This window comes from Elaeis guineensis, chromosome 16, assembly GCF_000442705.2.
Source record: "Elaeis guineensis isolate ETL-2024a chromosome 16, EG11, whole genome shotgun sequence".
NCBI classification, from domain to species: domain Eukaryota; kingdom Viridiplantae; phylum Streptophyta; class Magnoliopsida; order Arecales; family Arecaceae; genus Elaeis; species Elaeis guineensis.
In genome coordinates, this window is record NC_026008.2 from 44,209,906 (window position 1) to 44,232,181 (window position 22,276).

General features: G+C 35.7%; 2 protein-coding genes across 6 annotated transcripts; both read left to right on the forward strand.

The window, feature by feature from the left end:
• LOC105059107 (uncharacterized) lies at positions 1-2,580 on the forward strand. The gene is made up of 2 exons (XM_010942317.4): positions 1-153; positions 1,865-2,580. The coding sequence occupies exons 1-2, from the start codon at positions 75-77 to the stop codon at positions 2,341-2,343; spliced, it is 558 nt and encodes a 185-aa protein (XP_010940619.1). The 5' UTR covers positions 1-74; the 3' UTR covers positions 2,344-2,580.
• Positions 2,581-8,675: 6,095 nt separating this feature from the next.
• On the forward strand, positions 8,676-21,920 carry LOC105059106 (OVARIAN TUMOR DOMAIN-containing deubiquitinating enzyme 12). 5 transcript variants are annotated; one of them, XM_010942316.3, is made up of 12 exons: positions 8,676-8,873; positions 11,855-12,131; positions 12,225-12,320; positions 12,423-12,592; positions 13,482-13,555; positions 14,209-14,263; positions 17,079-17,153; positions 17,306-17,379; positions 17,460-17,508; positions 20,480-20,564; positions 21,292-21,348; positions 21,602-21,920. In XM_010942316.3, the coding sequence occupies exons 2-12, from the start codon at positions 11,990-11,992 to the stop codon at positions 21,661-21,663; spliced, it is 939 nt and encodes a 312-aa protein (XP_010940618.1). In that variant the 5' UTR covers positions 8,676-8,873; positions 11,855-11,989; the 3' UTR covers positions 21,664-21,920. The 5 variants fall into 5 exon arrangements, 4 of the variants coding, with proteins under 4 accessions (XP_010940618.1, XP_010940616.1, XP_073105810.1 ...); XM_010942314.3 differs by having other exon boundaries at positions 8,678-8,873; positions 11,855-12,320; XM_073249709.1 differs by lacking the exon at positions 8,676-8,873 and adding an exon at positions 8,894-9,098 and having other exon boundaries at positions 11,855-12,320.
• Positions 21,921-22,276: the final 356 nt, after the last annotated feature.

Here is a 22,276-nt window from a genome sequence, read left to right on the forward strand (position 1 = left end):
CTAGGGCTCGGGTCGACCTCATGACGTAAAGAGCGGCCCAGGGCCTAGGGTTTTGGGAACTCCGGCGAATTTCCATGGCTGCCGCTCGTCTCCTCCAGAGGCGGCTCGCCTCCCTCCTCTGCCGAGATCGACTCCAACCCCTCGTTTCGCAAGGTACTCCTCTCATACCCCACCTTACCTCGATTCTTGCGCTATTCGTCAAGATCTGGAATCATTCCTCTATTAAAAGTTTACGTTTTTGAATTGAAATTATGGTTTTTTTTTATTCATGGTTGTTTGATTTCGGTCAAAAAAGCGTTCTTTGGTGGATTGGTGAATGGTTATAAGAACGGTAGATACAAAAGCTTTTTTTTTTTTGGTGATCCGATAGAAAACAAAAAGCCTTTTAGAAATTCATTACGTTATGTTTAGATTTGTTGTGGTTCTTTTCTATTCTCAAATTTTGATTTTGTTCATCCCCTTTGGTTGTTTTTTTTTTTTAAATGTTGAAAATTATGCCTATCTTGGAAGAGGAGGATCTAGTAGGCTCGATGCCAGCAAACATTAGATTGATGGAGTATGTTTTTTGACCTAATTCAGATTCAGTTTCAGATCTAACAAAGCTTAAAACGGTGGGTTATTCTCTTCATGTGTAATTCCAACCAAAGAACAGGCATTAGTTCCCTTATCCTTTTCTGAAGTGTGAAACAAAGATGCCAGTGGGAGGAATTGAAACATTATAGCCTAAGTCAGATGGCTTTGTGATTCTAACCCAAGAATAAATCCCTAATTCTTTCCTGAAGTGCGAAACAAAGATACCAGTGGGAGGAATTTATTGGATGGGAAGTTCATGTGATCGTTCAGCATATGGAGGGTTTACTGTGTTTCATCATATCTGAGTAAGAGTATGGTTCCCTTGTGAAGTGTAAGCCCTTCAAGAGAATCATCAAATTTGTGAAAAGCAATCCCCAGGATATGTCTTGAATTTGGGGTCATCATTTATTCTCTGAAAAGGAAAGGGAGTTCCTTTTGCAGTAATAACAAAATTTCACAAAATTAGTAAAAATGTAGAAATTCTTTTTATATGAATGAATCGTACCATCAATTAGCAAAAACCCAAACAAGAAGACAACCATGATATTTGGCCTGCCTAACATAAACATATTAATAAATCAACTCTTAAATCACCATCAGTGTCTTTCTCTTTGTTCCTTCATTCCCTCCATCTTGGTTTGGTGTCTCACAAGTTTGGTTGAAAGTTCTTCAATAATGGTAAACTTGTGTACGTGGTTGTTATTTCAAAAGAAGTGGTAACGGCAACCTTGATCATTTCACTCTTCCTTTTGGAAAACATCACATGTGAAGTTAATTTGCCAATAAATTTTTTGATTCCTAGAACTAATTGGGTTGGTGGTATGATAAGAAAAGTGTACTCGGTAAACTATAACCCTGCCTACATGATTGAATTCCTTAACTAAGTATTGCATGTGCCCCATTACTCAATAGTAAAAGATGAGTGGACAAAAGGGGCATGAAGCATTAGGAAATTGTAGTAGGAGCCCTAAGCATGTGCAACACTCTAGGTTTAATTTTCTTATAGAGAAACCCTCATGGTATTTTGGAATCAACAACCATCTGACTGTCATGACTTGTGCAGCACTCTAGGTTGAATATTCCAACCGGGTAATTCAGACTTCCAAAGTAACAAACTACGCGACTTCTGTTTTACATCATGCTGCTTGATTAGTTTTGACAACCTTTTTCCTTTCCCCTATGTAATATGCATATCTGTGTCTAGTCACTTTTTGATTGATTCTTTATTTTGCAGTCTAGTTGATTTTCATATAACTTGAAGCCAGTGTGATAGAACTTACCATCATAACAGGACTTGCTTGGTCTTCCCATGTAACAAAAGGCATAAGAGATATCCAAACAGAGGCGGAATTAACAGATACAACCAGTGAAGATGCTGGGGACCTGAAACCTTGCCAGGATGATCCAAAAAAGATCTCCGACTTAGATGAAAGGCTTAGCCCTATTGCTAAGGAGTCCAGTGTGAATTATGCAGCTTTCACTAACTTAAAAGCATCCAAGAGGCATGATCTTGCCATGATCTATACATGCAAGGTTTGCGAGACCAGATCTGTGAAGACTCTTTGCCGCGAATCATATGAAAAGGGAGTGGTGGTGGTTCGCTGTGGAGGGTGCAATAATCTCCATCTCATTGCAGATCGACTTGGTTGGTTTGGGGAGCCTGGGAGTGTGGAAGATCTGTTAGCGGCACGAGGAGAGGAGGTGAGGAAAGGTTCGGTGGACACCCTGAATCTTACTTTAGAGGATCTTGCTGGAAGTAAGTCTTCATGATTGTTGAAAATGCAAGGGATCAATCCTTGTTTCATATGGGAATGAGCATTTGCCAGTTCTGGCAGTCAGTTGTTTTCAACGTTCATGTATTTGGTAGTTGTGTTTTCTTTGTTCTTGGGTATCATGTATCATGTATCCATGAGTCAAGTTCTGACCGGAAACATAAACTCACATGACTGTGTAACATTTCTAAATTGAACAGAGTGGAATTATAGCAGAGCCTCATCCTTGATGTAACATTTTGAGTGGTTGGGAGGACCCATGAACTTGTTAAATGAAATCTAGAGTCAACTGCTGAGGTTAGAGAAGGATAAAGTCTGGTAATGTGGAGAGGCCTGGTAGGAATATGGAAGCAGTCCAGGATGCAACGAGGACTAGGGATAAGATTTTGGCCAAATGGATTGGTTTCGGTATCTTGGATCTCTTTAATTAACTAATAGAGAGAAGCAGATGCTTTCATAGTCATAGGATTGGAGTGGTTGAAGTGAAGATGGACCTTTTCAAGTGTTATCTGGTCTTCTAATACAGTTGAGCCTTATTAAAAATCAAAGCATTAATATGCAGATCATATATTTAGGTGGTGGGCAAAACACAAGAAATATACTTTACAGATGGTGATGTTTTGATGGTTTAATGTTTTAGGTGGTGAGCATTAGTTTCAGGTGAGAGGTCTTTACAAGATAACTTGGAGGGAGGTCAATGACCTGAAGGGATTTTTGATTTTGTAGGACCTGGCCTTCTGCTACAAACCGATCAAAAGGCAGTCGTTGAAGAACCAATCCCAATTTGATGGAGTATGCTTGTTGCTGGTGTTCATATATACATATAGGAAACAATTAGTCCAACTGTTTGACTAGTACATACTGTTTGACTAGTATATAATGCTCGGCATTGTTGGACTAGTGTAACCAAGAGATAAATATTCTTTCCTCAAGTCCTTTTGAATTATGATGATTCTACAGTATTTTTAAAAAAAAAGAAGAAATTCAAAAATCGGTCCAATGAGAAGGGAATAAAATAATTTCTGTGTCATCTATTTGGTTTACTCTTTATTTCTTAATTTATAAAAATGGATAAGAGATTAGGACCATTAAGTTTCTACTTTTCATTTCATCTTGTCCACTTAAATCAACTAAAATTAACTTAGGTAGGTTCTACCAATCTACATGGAAGCAAGAGAAGAATTATGAATTTCTATTAGAAATACTTCTTAAAACAGCATATATTCTCTTAAAAAGTGCAAGCTCCAGAACAGTTTAAGCCCATATCCAATTTCATTATTTCCCAGAAATAATCAGAGTAAGTGCAGTACAAAAATTAGTCCCATTAGAGCATTCTTTGTGCATACTGATAGAGGGACAGAGAGCTCATAAGTAACTTTGATTTTAAATTTGTCATACATTGGACATACGCTAAGTATATTTCGTCATAACGCTAATAAATGCGTTGAAGTGTGATTCCAAGTGACACAACAAATTGTGCCCGCATATATCTACTGTTGTTTAACCTGATAAAGTTCCCAGCATTGAAGATGAGGGATCCATTGAATACTTTTATCGGCTAAAATATTTGTAGAATAAAAAGAAGACGAGAGATAGAGAGAGGAATAGAAAGAAATTTGTATTTTTATTCTGTTATATTCGATATATTTCAAAGATTATATAGACCAGTATCCAGAGTTTATATAAAAAAAATAATATAGATTAATACATAATTATACTAATAAAAAAATATTATCGGTTGATATGGATTATCATGTGATTCTTAAAATTAGACCTTTAAAAACATATGATTTTTCTAAAATCACATGATCATCTAAAATCATTCTAATACATCCCTCAAACTCAAGGTGATATCATGGATATCAACTTAACTTTGGAAACTAGGCCATCAATGTACTAAATAGTTGATATAGCAAATTAGAAGCTGGAGTGGCAACTTAGAAGTTAATGTAATAGATCGGAGCTGACATAGTATCTTAGAAGTCAATGTGGTGCCAGATCAAGAGTCAAAATGGTAATTTAAAGGCTGAAGTGATAGATTAAGAGTTGACGTAGCAGTAAAGAGAGGCAGATCAAGAGTTCTCATAGCGGTTTAAAGGTTGATATAGTAGATCATGAGTTGATATAACAATTTATAAGCTAATATGGGAGATTGAAGTGCCGAGCTAATATGACAGCACAAAATCTAACAAGGTAGATCATGAGCTGATATAGCAACTCAAAAGATAATATAGTAGATCAGAAGCTGACATAGTAGCTCATAACCCGATATAGTAAATTAAGGTGTTAAATTGATATGACAATATGGAATCTAATTAGATAAAATAGGAGTTGATATGGCAACTCAAAAATTAATGTGATAGATCAAGGAGCTAATGCAGTAAATCGATATGTTTGGCAATATTGATGTAGCTAACTAATATGACAGACTGATATGATAGGCTGTATATCTACCAACATATCCGACTAACAAGGCAGACCAATGTACTTGTCAATATAGCTAATTAACATATTTGATGATGTGATTAACTAATATAGCTGATGACATGGACTGTTGTGTTTAATTAGTAGCTAACTTAGCTCTCATATTACAATGACATGGCAAAAGTTGATATGCTAAATTTTATAACTAAACAGACAATAGTGTGGTAGAATTTCACATATGGTCAACGATGATGTAGCTTATCTATTTTGATACAACAAAGTAACATGTCGATTATTATGACTACTTTATATGATGTGGCAATGAGATATATAGAAAGTTGCAGTTGCGGTAAGGGTTGATGTTTAGAGAGATAATAGTCAAAAGTTGATGATCCTTATAGACGGAGACACTATGGAAGAAAAGTAAGAGACCTCAAACTCGATAGTGGAGGAGTAGAAGCTAGCAAGTAAAATTGGAGATGGAGATAAAGGAACTAAGCAATTGATGAGGAGAGATAACGGAAGATTTGAAGCTAAAGAGAAAAATGATGGAGAGAAGTTGCGGATCCATTAGAAAACAAAGGATTTTCACTTATTAGTCTATTCAAAAATAAAAGATCTACAGATCTATTAAGGAATATGGAATTTTTGGGTATTAATTCACTAGAAAATAAGGATTTGTAGATCCACTGCAAAATTGAGGATCTTTAAGTATTGATTTACCATAAAATAAAGAATGATAGATCAGCAACATGAGTCTTTAAGGCTTCTAGACAGGCACGATAAAGGCAGAAAAAATAGCAGCATCATATTAGGTGATTAGTAGCTTTGATACCAATATTGAAATATTTGTAGAAAAATAGGAAAACAAGAGATTAAGAAAGGGAGAGAAATATATTTAATCCGTAAAACATTTGGTACATTTCAAGGTTATATATACTATTATATAGATTTTATAGAAGCAAAATAATATAGGCTAATACAAAATCATGCCAACAAATAAAAATATTATGATCTAATATGGATTATCATGTGATCTCTAAAATTATATGATCGTCTAAAATCATGCTAACACTATCTTTCATCAGTAAATTTTTTTTTTTCACATAATATGTTTTGAAAATTGGATATGAGAAATCTAATAACCTATTGGGTTGGGATTCGATTTCGAAGTTAAACCAAGACTCTGGCTGGATTAGGTTTGGCTTTTAGTAAATTCATACTTGAAAGGCAAAGATCCATTTATAAGCATACAAACAAATATAATATAGGCACACACAAAAACTTATATAGACATGTACACTTAAATATATAAATATTCTATGCATATATCTATTAATTTTTAATTATAAATAAAAATCAAATAGAATAATGAGACCATAACTGATCTCATTCTATCAAAATTCTTTAGTAGTCTTTGTACAATATATTTATTGTGATTTATATTTATAATAAACTTAATTATCATATGATATTTTTTTATTCTTGACATTCTTGGCCTGCATACATACTTGGATAACAAAAGTGACAATTGAATATAGACCCTTTTTTAAATATAATTTTTTTTTTGTTGTCATTATTTTTTTTATTTCACAGTTTATAAAATAGTACTTTAGATATATTAAATAATTTTAATTTAGATGGATTTTAAAATGTGTAACTTGTTAAATACTTTATTTTTTACTTAAAATCCTGTTCTTTACAATATTAGATGCGGGTATCAAGTTTAATTAAATTTAGATCTAAATACAAATAATTTAAATTTAGGTGGGGATATGATCGGATCCAGCCCAAACCGATCCACCTATGCTCCTCATATTACGAAATTCTTTGTACACCACCTGCGGTGTAGAAAATCAAACGTGTAGTGTACCGCTTTGTCCGATTAAATCACGTAGCTATTATTTTTTAATACGAATTTAATATCTATAATTTTATTTTTTTTATTAAAATTTTGAATGACAAAAATATTTTTTTTCTTATGAAAAGATTATGACATCCTGTATTGATATTATGACATCCTGCATTGATATTATGACATCCTGCATTGAAATTATGACTTTCTATATACGATGTCATAATTTTTTACGAGACATAATTTTGATAGGAGTATTTTTATTATTAAAAAAATTATATAAAATTTTACAATAACAAAAAAAATATATTTTTTTAATGATATTCTACGAAAAAATTATGAGATTTTATGCAGAAAATAATTTTAATAAAAAATATTATAATTTTTTTAAAAAATAAAATTATAAATATTAAATATATATTAAAAAATAATAATTAGATGATCGAATGAAATGATACCTTGCATACCGGATTTTTTGTACACCGCGGGTGGTGTACAAAGAATTCCTCCCCAATATTTTGTGAGGCTTTCGCTACAACTGTTTTTTTTTTTTTTTTTTTTTTTTTTGGTACATAAAATAGAACTTCAGCTTTCCAACGGGTTACGCCCACCACACCTCTCCTTTATGTCACGTCCGCCTGCCATTTTTCAAGGCAACAAACCTAAGCCTTTGAATATCGGAATAAGAAAATAAATATAGAAACAAAATAGTCAAAGCCTAACCATTCCTCAACGCAGACACGCTGGACCCATGTCATCTGTGACTAGAGTATGATGAATTCGACGTAACAGATACCTAATTTAGACTAACAATATTAGATTTTTCACCAAATTCGCATCAAGTTCAGGTATTTGGTCAGGTCACGAAAGCAATTAGATGGTCCAATTCAAATTGGACACCATCTAAGATTTCTCCGACGGCGTTGAAGACGATGTCCCACTAAAATTATCCTTTACCGTTGACATTTCAATTTCGTTACAATACTTGTTTGAGAATGCAATAATTAACACTTACAACATGCATTAATCATCTTTGTAACAAAAATGATAGAAAATAATAGCAAGTAGCTATTCATCAAATATTCATTAGCATGACAGAGGCTGTTGATGAGAGTAGAAACCGAACTAGTTATACATTAGTTATGATCATTTCATCCATTGTAAATTGAATTAGATCATATCTGCTATAAAATCATCAGATTTCATTTTGATTTATTTAATTGGCAAATTGGATTTGAATCGATAAATTTTTAACCTATTTTATATTTATCTCGATTCATTTTTCATTTGATCCGGTTCAATTGCCTTATAGCATTATTATATGAGTTTTTTTTTTTTTTTTTGGGGGGGGGTGGGGGGTGTGGAGGGGGGCACGTAGGTCTCTTCTGTAACTTTTCATCCAACCCATGTGAAACATGTCAACCCAGTCCATGCTATGCTGGTTGGTGCCGATCCAACCCAGGCCAAATTGGTCAGTTTCCGTCCCCCGTCATGCCGGATTTGACCAGTCAACATACAGATAAGCATTCCAAAACTTCCAAATGAGATCTACGTGCTAGCGCTGCTAATTTCATCTCGTAAAAGCAACCCAAGCTAAAATTAGGTCACCATTTTAGTCCTTGGAATGAATGCCAAACAGGAAAAGCAACGGCAATAACAATGCGAGATCCTGAGATCAGGACCGTCCAATAAAGATCAAAAGGTTGATTCCTATCCGTCCTTGTGGCGTCGCATGAGGCCAGCCTCGGGCCCATCGTACCGAGAAATTATACCTATTGTACGGAAGAGTACCAGGAGGAGTGGGACCCACGACTGACAGCGGTCAGATACGTTACCAAGGGCGGAGATTCCCCCCCGTGATATAAACAAACAGAGCCACTCCGAGTGCCTAAAACCCCGACGCATCCTCTCCGTCCACGCGTCCCCGCATCCAACCGGTTGGGATTCGCGTGCGGCACACCACGCCAGGCTCCCTGATACGACCCGGCCCGATACGGAAACCGAAACGTCATTTAAACGAGGCCGCGCGGCACTAACCACGCTTATCAAACCCGTGACGTCCGCGACCGCGTTAGTCCTCTCCCCTCTCTCTCATCGGGCCTCGCGGTTATCTCTCTCGCTCTGCATTCCTTCGTGGCGTCTCGAAGCCGCTTTTTATTGTTTCTTTGATTTATTTCTCTCTCTGTGGCTCGCTTGATCGTCTCCATTTCCAGTAACGGAGAGACTTCTTCGTCTTATCAGATTGGGAAGTAAGTTCTTGCTGCGATTGGTGAACAAACTGAAGGATTTTTTTGGGTGTGATTTTGCCAGTGGTGTGTTCTCCTTTCATTGAAAAGGATCTTATGGTATAGGGGTGGTCCGATCACGGAAGTTTGATGGATCGTGTTTGGTTTCTTCACGTTGGTCTTTGATTTTTTTTTCCTTGAAGTCTCCGATGGAGGATTGCGGCTCGGAGATCTCGGATTCTCGATAATGTCTGTGCTCTTTTAGTTTTGTTTTGTGATTTTTGTCGTTGTTTTCGATTCTTGATGTAGTTCTTGTGGTTGAATTGCCGTCTTATTTCACTTCAAGATGTGATCAGATTACAGCGGTGATTTTTTTTTTTCCTATTAGTGCGATGATATCTTCTTTGCTTTATGGGTTGTACTGTTACCTGCCTATTTTCGGTATCTTTTGCCTTTTGAGTTAATTCTTCATATATCTATACGGTTTGTAATTTTTAGGATCTGCAGAGACGAATCCTGTCCATGTTGATCTGAAATCCATAGCTGTTATTTTTTAGGCTATCGAGTAGATAAATAACACCAAAAGCTTGCATCTTACTGCAATCTCTCTCTCGAAGTAAGTACCGATTCCATGTTCCGCCAGTGATTATTGATGTGGTAGAACACTTTGACTAACCAATCTTGATGTTGTGTTTTTGGTGCACCAGTGACCTCTTTTGTCTGATTTTCGGACTTCCTTTAGAAGAAAAAAGGGGAATTAATGTGTTAGGGGTGTCTAACAAGTGCGCGTTCACCAGCAGCTGGTGTTTGGCGTGAAATTTGGTAAACGAGATGAGATTAAGATTTTTCTTTGCTGTAACAGATGAGATTAAGATTTGCCCAGCTTTCTCATGCTTGGTTTGATTAAACTCAAAAATATTGATTAGTAAATAAGTAAATACTATGAATATATATTCTTTCAGTTATTATTATAAATGAAAATCTTATTTATTATTTAAATATTTAGACAGAAGTGAAAGCCCTGGGACCTCAGTCTCTCGCCGCTTAATCCCTTAAAAACCATTATTGAACAGCTCAAATTTAGCTTATAATTTGATCGAACTGAACCTGAGCTTGGCTTAGTTACAGTATAAGCTGAGCGGGAGCATGGTCTGCCTTGCTCGATCTTGGCTTGTCTCCAGCTTTAGAGCAACTCAAAAGGGACGTTTGGACTTCTTTGCATGAGCTTGATTTAATGAGACTATATTTCACACTGACTAGTATTACTTCTTACATAGTAATATCTCTAGCTTTGTTTTTTAAGAGCATTTTGTTATGACATTCTTTGCTATTGATCATATAGAAGATTCTTAGTGCAATAAAGAATTTTCAAAAAAGTAAAAAAACATTCAATTACATTTTGGTAGTCAAATATCGATAAATGGCCTGCTAATATGTCATTAATGAAGGATTTTTTCTCCTTTATACATATCTATTTATAATAGGAGTAATGCGAGGTGGTGCCTATGTCATGCACATGAAAGTTCCTCTTGCCATATTGCATGAGGGGATTGGTCTGACTTGTGGGAATTGGTGTGGTACTAGGGGTTTTTAAATGTTAAATAAATCTCCAAGTCAGCTTAAGTATGCTTGAGGAACATTGTGCTCGTGAAGTGAGCACCGAAATAATCTTCCATTGTGTTGTTGCAAGTTTCTGAATTCTTGGGGTTTTCTCTATTTTGTCATTTCTCAAGTTCTTGCTAATGTTGAAGGATAGAGAATCAGATTACTGAAATTGTCTGATTTATTGGTCAAGAAGTCATTAGCTGCTCCATTTTCTGTTTCAGTGCTTGAAAAAAAGTTGTCCTGTTTTAGCAAATTCCACTACAAAACTAGATTTTCTCATATCAACCCAAATTGGACAAAAAATACTTCTACCTTCATGGTGAAACCTATTTCTGAATCTTCTTGTGTTAAGCAGACATCCTTCAACATTCCTTGGAGTGTGGTGGAGCTTGCTTTTGCGATTTTGATTTTTTTTTTTTTTATAAAAGTTTTATTTTTAATGTTTGATGATAGTTAGGTCATTGAATTGGATAACGGCTCATGTCACTGCATATAGTGATGAGAATGGGGTGAATGGTAGGTAGATCAGGGATGTGTAATTGGATCTGATGGCTGCATGTATTTCACTCTTCTCTGAGTGCAGTCAGCAAAGCAACAGTTTGGGTGGGTTGGGGATTTATTGGATCTCATTCAAATCCCCACTCCCCCAACCTCCAACTATCATCCTTGAAGATATTGGGATTACCATATGCCAATCGAAGCAGATTACATTAAGTTATCAGTTTAATGGATGATAGGTTTCCTTTTTTTTTTTTTTTGTGTGTGTGTGGGGGGGGTGGGGTGCATAAGTGAACTTGTTTTCTCTTTTAGTGTGGAAGAAGTTATCTGTTTTCAGAAGAATAAACCTTTCACATGACACTGTTTTTTCTTTCAACTACTGAATTTAACATTTAAAGTCTTAACCGGGAGCGTATATCATCCAGCCCTGATTTTCTTCCTCTGGCCCTAAATTCAATCTTTTACCTGATTGACACCAGCTTTCAACTAAATCATGGTTATTGTGCATCATGTAGTCACATTAATAGTTTATATATCTGAAAAGCTACTTTCTCAAACTGCAATGCTTCTAAATAAGTTTTTTTTTTCTAAAAAATGTTTTAATGTCAATATATTTTTTATTTTTTAGTAAAAATGATACATTGTAGAGGTATGTCCGAAAAATGTCAGCCCATAAGAATGTGATATAATAATAATCTTGGAATTACATTTTTTTTTGTTTGTCCTGATTATGAAGTTTTGATTATTCCTTTGATTAGTTTTATATCATCTGAGAGAGTCATGTTTCGCACTATTTCTTTTTCAGTTTCAGAAATGATCATTTGAATTGTTCTTCATGTGGTTGGTGATTTTATGTATATTTCACTTGCCTGTCTGGTGAAGCTAATTTCATGTATGTGCAGGGATTGAATGTCAGGAATGATCATATGCCACCTGTAAAACATCCTCTTAAGCTACAGTAAGATAATCCTGTCAGTGGTGATATACAGGATTCTTGTTGCTGGCACAGTATTCTGCTGGGAAAACATTTGTTGCTGATGATTATGTACGAGCAAGATTCTGAAGTTCTCCACTGGGGTCTTGATATCCTTCATGATGATCCATTTTCAAACTTTGGATATTGTGGAGGAACTACTCAACATGATGCCAGCTTTTATGGTAGTAGTTATGCCAGAGAAGGTAATATTGGCACAACAGGCTATACTGCTATAGAGAATGATGAGATTATTGCTCATGCTCTTCAAGAAGAATTTTCGCGGCTTGCTGTTGCAGAAGCAACTGGACCTTCACATTCGGATGAAGAACATCTGCAAGCATCTGTTCTGGCACAAGATTGGTTTGGTCCATCAATGAGGAATTATAGTTCAGGTAAGCAGATGATCATAATTTCCTGTTTGGTTGTTCATTTTGTCTCTCAATTCCTATATTCCTGTACTGTTGTTTATTATTGTGTCTGTCATTTTTATGTAGGGAATGAATGTGGTCAGCAGGAGGCAGATGAGATGGAATCTCCCAGTTCATGTTCGAGTCCTGGGGAATACTCATATGAAGGGGTGGAATGGCCATTAGAACCCACAGATGACTTTTCTGACATAGATGGTGAAGTAGGCAAGAGGTTGAATCAGATGGTTTCCATTCCTGTAAGTTTATGCATACTTTGGAGCTGACAAATCCCAATATCAAAAATATGAGTTAACCATCAGTAGCTTAAAGAAACATTTCCTTGGAAAATTGTTTTGAAGGATTAGAGAATGCTTATGATCTTGTAATATGAAATTCTTGACCGATCAGTGAAAGTGAGGAAAAAATCTCCTATCACTTAGGTGAAACCATGAAAAGGAAGCTGTTGAACTTCCCTCTTAGTTTCAGGTTCTAGCGTATGTGCAACTAAGTACACATGGTATTCTGCATAACTTTGGCACTGGAAATTCATCTGATTATTTTTTGTTGATAGGCTAGTATTTTGGTTAATCACATATCCTAAGACGACAATGTTGGATTTATTATCTTTTTTCTCTGAATAAAGCACTGAATATGGTCTGATCTGATTTGAAATGAATCAGACTTATCTATTATCAAGACTGAAATATGGTACCTGACCAAACAAAGACTGACCTGAGGTAACTGAAATGAATATTTAATTTGTATGCATTTTCTACTGAATGACAGCACTGCACCATGAGAACACATGCATACACTTTATACATGTCTATGTGCCTTTCTTATCTAGGCAGCTGCTGTACGTCTTTGGCATTTGAAATTGCCAGATACTAGCTTTTTCTGGTTCTTCCTATTACTCCATATTGAAGAATTCCAACACTTAACTTCTGTGGTAATGCCCCGTTAACAGTGTTACTTGTCATATGATGAACTATGAATTGTATATTTCTTTTCATTTAGGCCATGATCATGAGCTCTCGCCTTTTTCATATAGAGCTGCTCCACATTTATGTACTTGAAAGCTAAGAAGTTATAAATGATGAGTGTGCATGTTCGTTTTGACATCATAAATTGTTTGGTTTTGTGCAGCATGTTCCTAGAATTAATGGAGAAATTCCTTCTGTTGATGAAGCTACTTCAGATCATCAAAGGCTTATAGATAGGTATGGCCTGTAGCATTATATTTTCAAATTATTACTGTGAGACATATCCAACTTTGATAGGTTATGTGTAAGTCTGTTAATATGAGATGTGTCCCATATTAGTGGTTCAAATGCTCTTTCCAAGGGTTCACATTGATTGATTTTATTACTTATGTTTTAATTTAGTTGATGTTATAAAAATCCTTCAGCGGTTTTAGGTTTACACCATGGAAGCAGCATAACATAATAAAATTTGAGTTATTGCTCCAATATGGCTGGTCTCCTAGGTGCACTGGTTTCGACAAATTGTAATTTTGGTTGTGAGCTTGCATTGCTAGCTACTTAAGGACTGCAGAAAAATTTCCATGGATTCATATGGGAATATATTTATCTCTGAAATAACTTTTACCTTCTTGATCAAGTATGTGTAATATATGTTAACCAATATATGCAAAAAAGGGTGTAATTCATCAGTTGACCCATGTAATACCTGAGTTGCACTTGATATGAGCACTGGTGACTGAGGATTCATAAAATTGACGCCAAATTGTTGGTTTAAAAAAGAGGCTTGATGATTATGGTTATTTATTAGTAAAACACCTACATGTCTTAAATGATATTGTCATGTTGTAAATTTTTCTGTATATGATTGTTTGAGGCTATATATTCTGTAGATTGCGGCTCTATGATTTGGTTGAGCTCAAGGTTCAAGGAGATGGTAACTGTCAGGTTAGTTGTGTGTTGGGTCTCTTTTTTCTTCTCCTTTTCTGTCGCAGTTAAATGACATAGATGTGTACTAAAGAAACTATTTAGCACATAAGCTTGTAATCTGCAGCTAATACATAAATTCTGGTTGGCAATTGAGTATTCTAATTCTTCAGTTTTTCAACTAAGATTCTGGGAGGATAGGTGCTACCATGGTGTTCCATCGCCTCACCATGCTATTTTTGGCTTTTCTCCTGATGTGTTGCTATAGTAATAACATCGTATGGGAATCGATATGTCAAGTTGTCAACACTACGATTTTGTTCATGGAACTACATCTGTTACATCAGTTGAATTCTCATTGTATGCTCATTAATGAATAACATAAAAACTTTTGATTACCTACAGTTCTCAACAAACTAAAAATTGAATTCCGTGGCCATCTTATAAAATGTTGAGGTTGTTTTCTGTTGGCCAACTCAATTTAAGGGTCTGAAGGTTTAACTTTTATTAGTTGTCCATATCTAAGATCCCTACTTGCTTTGGGCAACAAGCATGCCTTCTATGACTGCTATTCTTTTTCATCTTAGATGCATTGATTTTTTTTTTCTCTTTTTTTCATATCATTGGCAAGTGTGTAAGTGGGGATGTAAAGTGATTTCAGGTAATCTTACCTGATGCTTTGTTTATGAATTGGGTTTGGATTTGAGAAGCTGGTTCACAATTCTCACTAGGTCAGATTTGGTCCATTTTGGTTCTGCATAATAGACTCTGTTTGGGTTCAAGTGTTGCCAGGAATTGTCATTAAACCTGAAACTTGGTGTACACAACAAGCAAACCTGGCCAAGCCAGGTGATTTTAGATCTGTCCAAACTTGGGCCAAGCTCACTGAGAGCCTGTTCACTCCCCCACATTCCAAACACAGCTCGAAGTGTTATGAGTCAACTTTGTTGATACCTTGACCCAACTTGACTGATGTATTCATTGTCTATCAGGCTCCAGGGATGGCCTTGCCCAAAATCTGATCGTACATCCACAGGTTGATTAGTTTTAGTTTTATGGTTTTGTTCCTTTACCTGGGTGAAGCAAGGCAAGCTGTTGTTTCTTCGTATGCTACCCATCTGACCTCCCTTCTGTCTCCTCTATAACCTAAAGTCCTTCACTCTGAGGCAGTCAGGGGCAATTCTTGCATTGTCTCATCAGATGCAGCAACATCTTAATCCAGGGGTTATTCTTTGGTGGAAGTAGGGGAATAGGAGAACATAACTTTGTGGAGGATACTGGTAATTTTGTATTAGATGAAGTCTGGGTTTTACTCTCTTGGTCTTCATCACTTCTGGTTGGTTCTTAACATATCTTAAAGCTGGACAGGAGCTCATTAGTCATCAAGTTTGAGTATTGATTTCTGATTAGGTCTCGATTTCAAGTCCACCCATTTTGTAATGATTTTGGGGTCAAAATTTGCATGTATTTCATTTGAATTTGGCCAATATACAGCCTTATATGGAAAGATTTATCTAATATTATATTATTAAATTGTTATGGCATATAAATTGTTGCCAACAGTTTATATGCCAAAAAGTTGAATGAGTATGACGAATGCAATAAAAATATATGAAGCTAAAAATTAAATATTGAGAGAATAATAAAGTCCAGAAAAATAAAATTTGTTACGAACGCATGACCTTATATTTCTCAGAAGTTAATCTCTACATGCTTTTAGATATCAATATGATTTTTGCATGTCCTAGTTAAAATTGTACATTTTTCTATATTTTTGGTAAAATTATTTTGTCAAGGTTAGTTCACAGTAGAAGAAATAGTTTGCCCAAAATTCAAACATCAAATCTGATATTTATGGTGAACTGGGGCACACCCCTAAACTTAGCAATCAGAGGTTTTTGGTTTGAATCTTGTGCATTGCATTTCAAAGTATTTGGGTTTGGGCAATTAATGTACTGGTGAGTCTTCCTCCTCCTCCTCCTCCTCCTCTCTCTCTAATTATTTTTTTTAAAAAAAAGAAGGTATGAATGCATGATAAAATCATTTTTTCAAGGTTAATGCATAGTAAAAGAATAGTTAGCATAAAATTTAAACATCAAATCTGATATGCATGGTGAATTGGGGCTTACCCATTGGTCACGTCCCCCTATTTAGCAATCAGAGGTTTTTGGTTCAAACCTTGGCATTGCATTTCCTAGTATTTGGGCTTGGGAATTAATGTCCTGGTGACCACCCCCTGACCATTCTCTTTTTTGTTTTTAAAAAAAAAGACTGATATGCATGCATGACAAATTGAATGAAGCAATAACCATAGAAGGAGTTCAAAGTTTTCAAATAAATCAAGGTCTTACATGACAATTGCATCTTTTAAATTCAATCAAACATGAAAGAGCATTCTTGCTTCTACCTTGCCAGAATTGGAGTCTGAATATTTTCTTATATGCTTCTTGTTTTTGTTCTTGCTCCTCTATTTGTTAGAATGAGAAGATAGAAACAAGGGAAGCTTCTTGAAAGGCATTACATGGTCTGAGTTGGATATAACCACTTTAGATTGGTTGATCTCGTATGATCACTTCATAGATGCTGGATCTTCCCATAATATAGCCCTGCAGTGACAAACACATGCATATTACGATATATTCTGCATGTTATTATATTTGCACTTGTGCATGCAAATGTTCCAAAATTATGTCAGTTTTCACTTATTGGTTAATCTGTTAGTATGTGTGTGTGCATGTGCGCACGTTCAAAATTAGCTGTGAGGCCTATTTTGTCAACTCTTAATCTTTCTTTTTATCAACTGAGATGTCAAATGTCAATTTCATATCCATCACAGTTTCGAGCTCTGTCTGATCAATTTTATCGTACCCCTGAGCACCACAAGTTTGTGAGGCAGCAAGTTGTTAATCAGGTTTGTCCTTTACTGCCAGTATCATTCTTAAAATTTTTATTGATCTTCATCTTTTTGGTATTTCTTGGGTGTCTTGTCGTTTCATTTTTATGTTGATCTGCATTTTTCATGCTCAATGAATGCGTGTCTTTTTTTTTTCTTTCATTTTTCAGCTTGAGTCTCACCCTGAGATCTATGAGGGATATGTTCCCATGGCGTATGGTGACTATTTGAAAAAGATTTCAAAGTATGCTTTATATCTTATGATCTATGATGCCATTTTGGAAACACTAAGTGTGTAATAATTTATGTTAATGTGAATAACAGGAGCGGGGAATGGGGTGATCATGTCACCTTACAGGCTGCTGCGGATTCAGTATGTTTTTCTTTTCTTCTGCCAATTTTTTCACTGTTTCATTCATTTTTCTTTTCTGTTATAGTATTGTTCGGCTCTTTTTTTTTTTATTTTCTTTTTCCCTTTTTGATGCTTTTGGTCATACTATATATTTCCCCTTAATTTGATGTCTACTGTAATGTGGATATCTTAAATTTTATGATAATGTTGGTGCGGGTTTTGGAGTGAGGAGCTTCTCTAAGAGTACAAGTTGTGTCAGGACTCTACTGGTGATAAGAATGAAGTGCACAATGTGGCAATTATATGAATCAGTTTTGGAAACTTTTACAGGATTATTTTATACCTTTTCTTCTTAATTCGATAGGACTTCTTATCCATTGAATTAGATAGGATTTCTCATCCATGTCAAGAGAAAAGAAAAGAAGATCTTCTTCTCAAGAGAGATGTTCCCAACATTTCATGAAGCAAATAGCAAATGACAGATTCTTTTCCTTTTTGCTGATTTACCTTTAAACAATGGGGACTTAAATGAGATAAGTTTAGCTAGACATTTAAAGTCAAAGAGTAAAATGTTAAATGCTACACTTATAGTTTGGTTTTGCTTATGTTTCAGATTATGTAATAGCTTATACAAGGTGTGGATGTTGGAAAGGCCTACATGGTTTCTGAAATCACATCCCTTAGCTGGACAATCCTGCCTGCAAGTTCTTATTTTTAGTAACCACATATTTTTTTTCATTGTGAATGAGACATTATGGTCAAAAACTCTTATTAGCTTTCTTTCTATGCTGTCACTTTTAGTGATACACGCAAACTAATGATCAACTTTGGGGCATGTTTGAGCGATCTTGTAACCTCACTGTCACTGGATTGACTTGGTCACTTGATGTGCTTTTGTTGTTATTGCCTGAAGCTGAACTGGGGGTGTCAATTAGCTGGATCTGGGCAGAGATTTTTTTACAAGATTTTGAATAGGCTCAATTCCTGGTGTATGACTATGAAGTTAGGGTTGTGAATTGGCCTATGGACATCCCTATGCTGAACTATTGCTGGGAGCATGTGAATCTGTGCCATTGATCATTGAATTAGTCGTTTTGTCTGAATTAAACCTTATGAGTTTGTTTTAGTTATCCTTAAGTTTAGATTCAGTTTGGGCCTCTAGCTAATGCCAGATAGTAACTGATCAATGAAATTTTGATGAATAATTTTTATCAGTAAGTTTTGTTTATCACTTCTTTATCGCTGGATGATAATGCATGAGACTGACATCAAGAACTCAAGGCTATTGTAGTTGATGCATGGTCCACCATTTTCATTGGCAGTGCTGTTTACTGTGTTCTAGTCCCTTTGAATGGAGGTTCATATTGCAATAGCAATTTTGATCTTTTTTACTTCATATCTGGCTTGAGGTAACATGTATTGCTGGTTAGGTTTTTGTTGGGTTTCTCTTCCTTTGGAAAGACTATGAAAGAACTACTGGCCATTATTTTTGTTAACCAAGACTGTTCTAATCTTATCTGATGGGGCTTGTTTTATTGCAATTTGCTTGATGGACGCCCAAATCCTGAAATTGAGCTTTTAATAATTTATGAGTTACCCAAATTCTCTGGCTTGCCAGAATGGTTACTTGGCCTGTTTGAGATTTGTGGTCTGTACTTTCTTCATGGACTTTGGGGTCTATTTAAGTAGCTTGCAAAACTCTCTTTGAGACTTCATCTCTGGCCTTTATTGGTATTCTTTGGTCTTGGCAACTTTCAGCCACCCTCTCTCAATTTTTCTTGTGAATTTCTTCTAGCATTGAGATTTTGGTGTCTCAATGTATCGGTGCTTTTCCTTGCATCTTGGCTGGGTTTGGTTTAGACTTTTTGGAGTTAAAATTTTCATCTTATGACCATGTTTCTCCCTTTTTCTGAGTTGGCACCTCATGCTTGAAGCTAGCTTGTTCTTCTATCTCCCATTGAGCTTAATAAGGTGATATCAACCTTTGGCACACTGTTTTGATTGGCCTTTAGTTGTTTAACTCAAGGAATACAATTTCATCTGTCCTTGAATCTTACATTATTTGCTTAAAATCTATATTTAAATGGCACCAAATTATGTTGATGAAAATTTTAATTTAGACACATGGGATTGGTATTTGGTTTGCAATCTTCTTAGGTTGTCAGAACTTTATTTCTTGTCTAGCTTTTACTTTCCTGTGGTGTATGCTTTAAAGTCTGGCTGCTTGCATTATTACTCGTGATACCTCTACTGGGCTTCAGTCATATTATATTGATGACTCTGGCCTTCATCTCCTTGAACTTAGATCTGAGAATGATCACTTCTCTGTTATAAGATTTATCTGTATTTTAAGATATATCTGGTGCAATAAGGGAAAACACTTATCAGAACTATTATATTGGAATTACATATTGGTATTTCATTTTAGCTTATTGGGTAGAGCAAAACTGCATGTCCCACATGAGAGCTCATTAAATTGCAGATAAATAAATGAATACCTTTTTGAGTCTATGAATATTCTTCTTCGGTCGATTGGTTGCCGTGTATGACTCATGCATTGGTGATGGAATCCATCTTCATTTCGTGTATACCGGTGATCCTATCAGTGATCCACTTTTTGCAATGGTTGGATTTTGAGCTCCAGCCATAAAAACAAACTAAGCAAACTTGAATATTGACTCATGGATGCATTGTTGATGAAGGGAAAGGCCCAAAGGGTTGATTCTGTAATATGAATTTTATCTCTTTCTTATGCAGATCTTATTTTTAACGATTGTTATCAGGGTAGTAGTTCTGTCTTATGCTGATAATTTCATGCTCACTCAATATTGCTTTCATGTTGTATTATTCATATGTTAATTGATCATGTTTTTCTACCTGTGAATAAAATGTTTCCTTCAATATTTAATGAAATGAAGCCAGGTGATCACCATCCTTTTATATATGAATCAAGGTTTAGTTAGTGATTATCAAGTTTAATGATCTTATGCAGTATGGCGTAAAAATTTTTGTCATAACATCATTCAAGGATACTTGCTATATTGAGATTCTGCCAAATGTTCAGAAATCTAAACGAGGTGTGTACAAATTGTGGCTTGCTGTTTTTTATAATTTTTTAATGTATTTTTTCTGTTTTAGCCATTTTGATTAAACTAATAGTGAACGTCTAACAAGTTTTGCAAATCTGATCATGCTTAAATGGAGCCTGGCTTTGTAATTGTTTGACTTTCTGGAAGCATGCCTGGTGGCAATTACTGATCTGGCTTGGTCCATTTGATTATTTTTAAACATCATATGCTTTTTTTTTTTTTAATTTTTTTTAAAGTATCAAAATACTGATGCCTTATGAGTTTAGTGGCAATTTGGGGGTATTAGTAGTAATATATGCAGCTGATAGAGACTGAAAAGTTGCTGTTATCCTTATTCCTTCTCTGAGAAGGCATTTAGTATTGTGTCCCATGAGTGCTCTGGTACATGCCTTGCCATGCATGCCATGGATCTATTGGAAGAATGGTTATTTTCCATCCTGCCATGTATATGTATGGTTGTGTTTTGACGACCTTGTCACCTGTATGTTCAGAAGTCTATTACTTGTGCAATACAATTGGCTTGTCATAACCTTTTGTTCGTTCGTGCAAATGCCTTTGAAATTTCCTTAACCATGTATATCGCTTTAATTTAATATAACCCTTGTATGTGGACAACCATTTTCAGGGTTGGAATTATGTAATGAAACTGTTTATGTCGCTTCACCTACTTGGCCATTTAGCGCCATATTGAAATTTCTTTTTCACTGTTTGGCAGTAATGTTTTTGAGCTTTTGGGCTGAGGTGCATTACAATTCGATTTATCCTGAAGGGGGTAAGTAAAGGATACTGTGTTTAACTGCAATTGGTTTAACTGCTACAATTGCACGTCCATCAGTTTACTCAATACTTTCGGCAACGCTGACAATGTTGAGATTATTCACATTTTTATCACCAATATTTCTACATATATCAAAATATGACCACAATCATTGTAGAATCATTTGGACTAGATCGAAAATGCTTGATGTGGTCAGATTCGGATGTTGTGTGAAGCATGCTTTTCATTTTCTTCTTTGGCTGTGCAGATCCACCAACATCAGAAACCAAGAAGAAGAGAAGGTGGTGGCACTTTGGAAACAAGTACTAGGAGTGTAGGTCTTTACAGCGGCCTTCATTTACATCTCTTGTTTCCCACGAAGAATTTCTCAGTGCAAGCTATTTTTGGTGATGCAGCGGGTGAAGCACATTGCAAGACAGGGCACGACCCCTGTGCTATCCACCCTTCGATTCGCATTTGCTTTTACATTCCCGTGGGCTTTGCCCTTGACATTCATTTTCTTACCTGACGTTGCTTTGCTATATTTATCTATATAATTCCCCAAAAATGGCTGTTTATTTGTTTCATATTGGCCTGTGTAATGTGGTTACATTAGGATATGGTTCGGCACTGTTTGGAGCCTGCTGCTGCTTGTGCATTGGTGGCTTAGTCCAGCTCCTATGCTTAGCCTGCATAAGGATGTCACCTTGTCGTACAATTTTTTTTTCCTTTTAGTAAAGTGGGTGACCAAGTACAACGAGTGTATATACAACCCAAGCTATCAGAAAGAACAAGATCTTCAGATCCTGGAGGTGTCGAGTTCAAAAAGTGTCAAAGGTCAGGTTTCCATGATCAGCTGCATGGTCACTCAGTCTGCTCGCCTCTTCCCTTCTCTGTAGACGTGATTCAGCTATATGCTATGGAGCGGAGGGAAGACACAGAA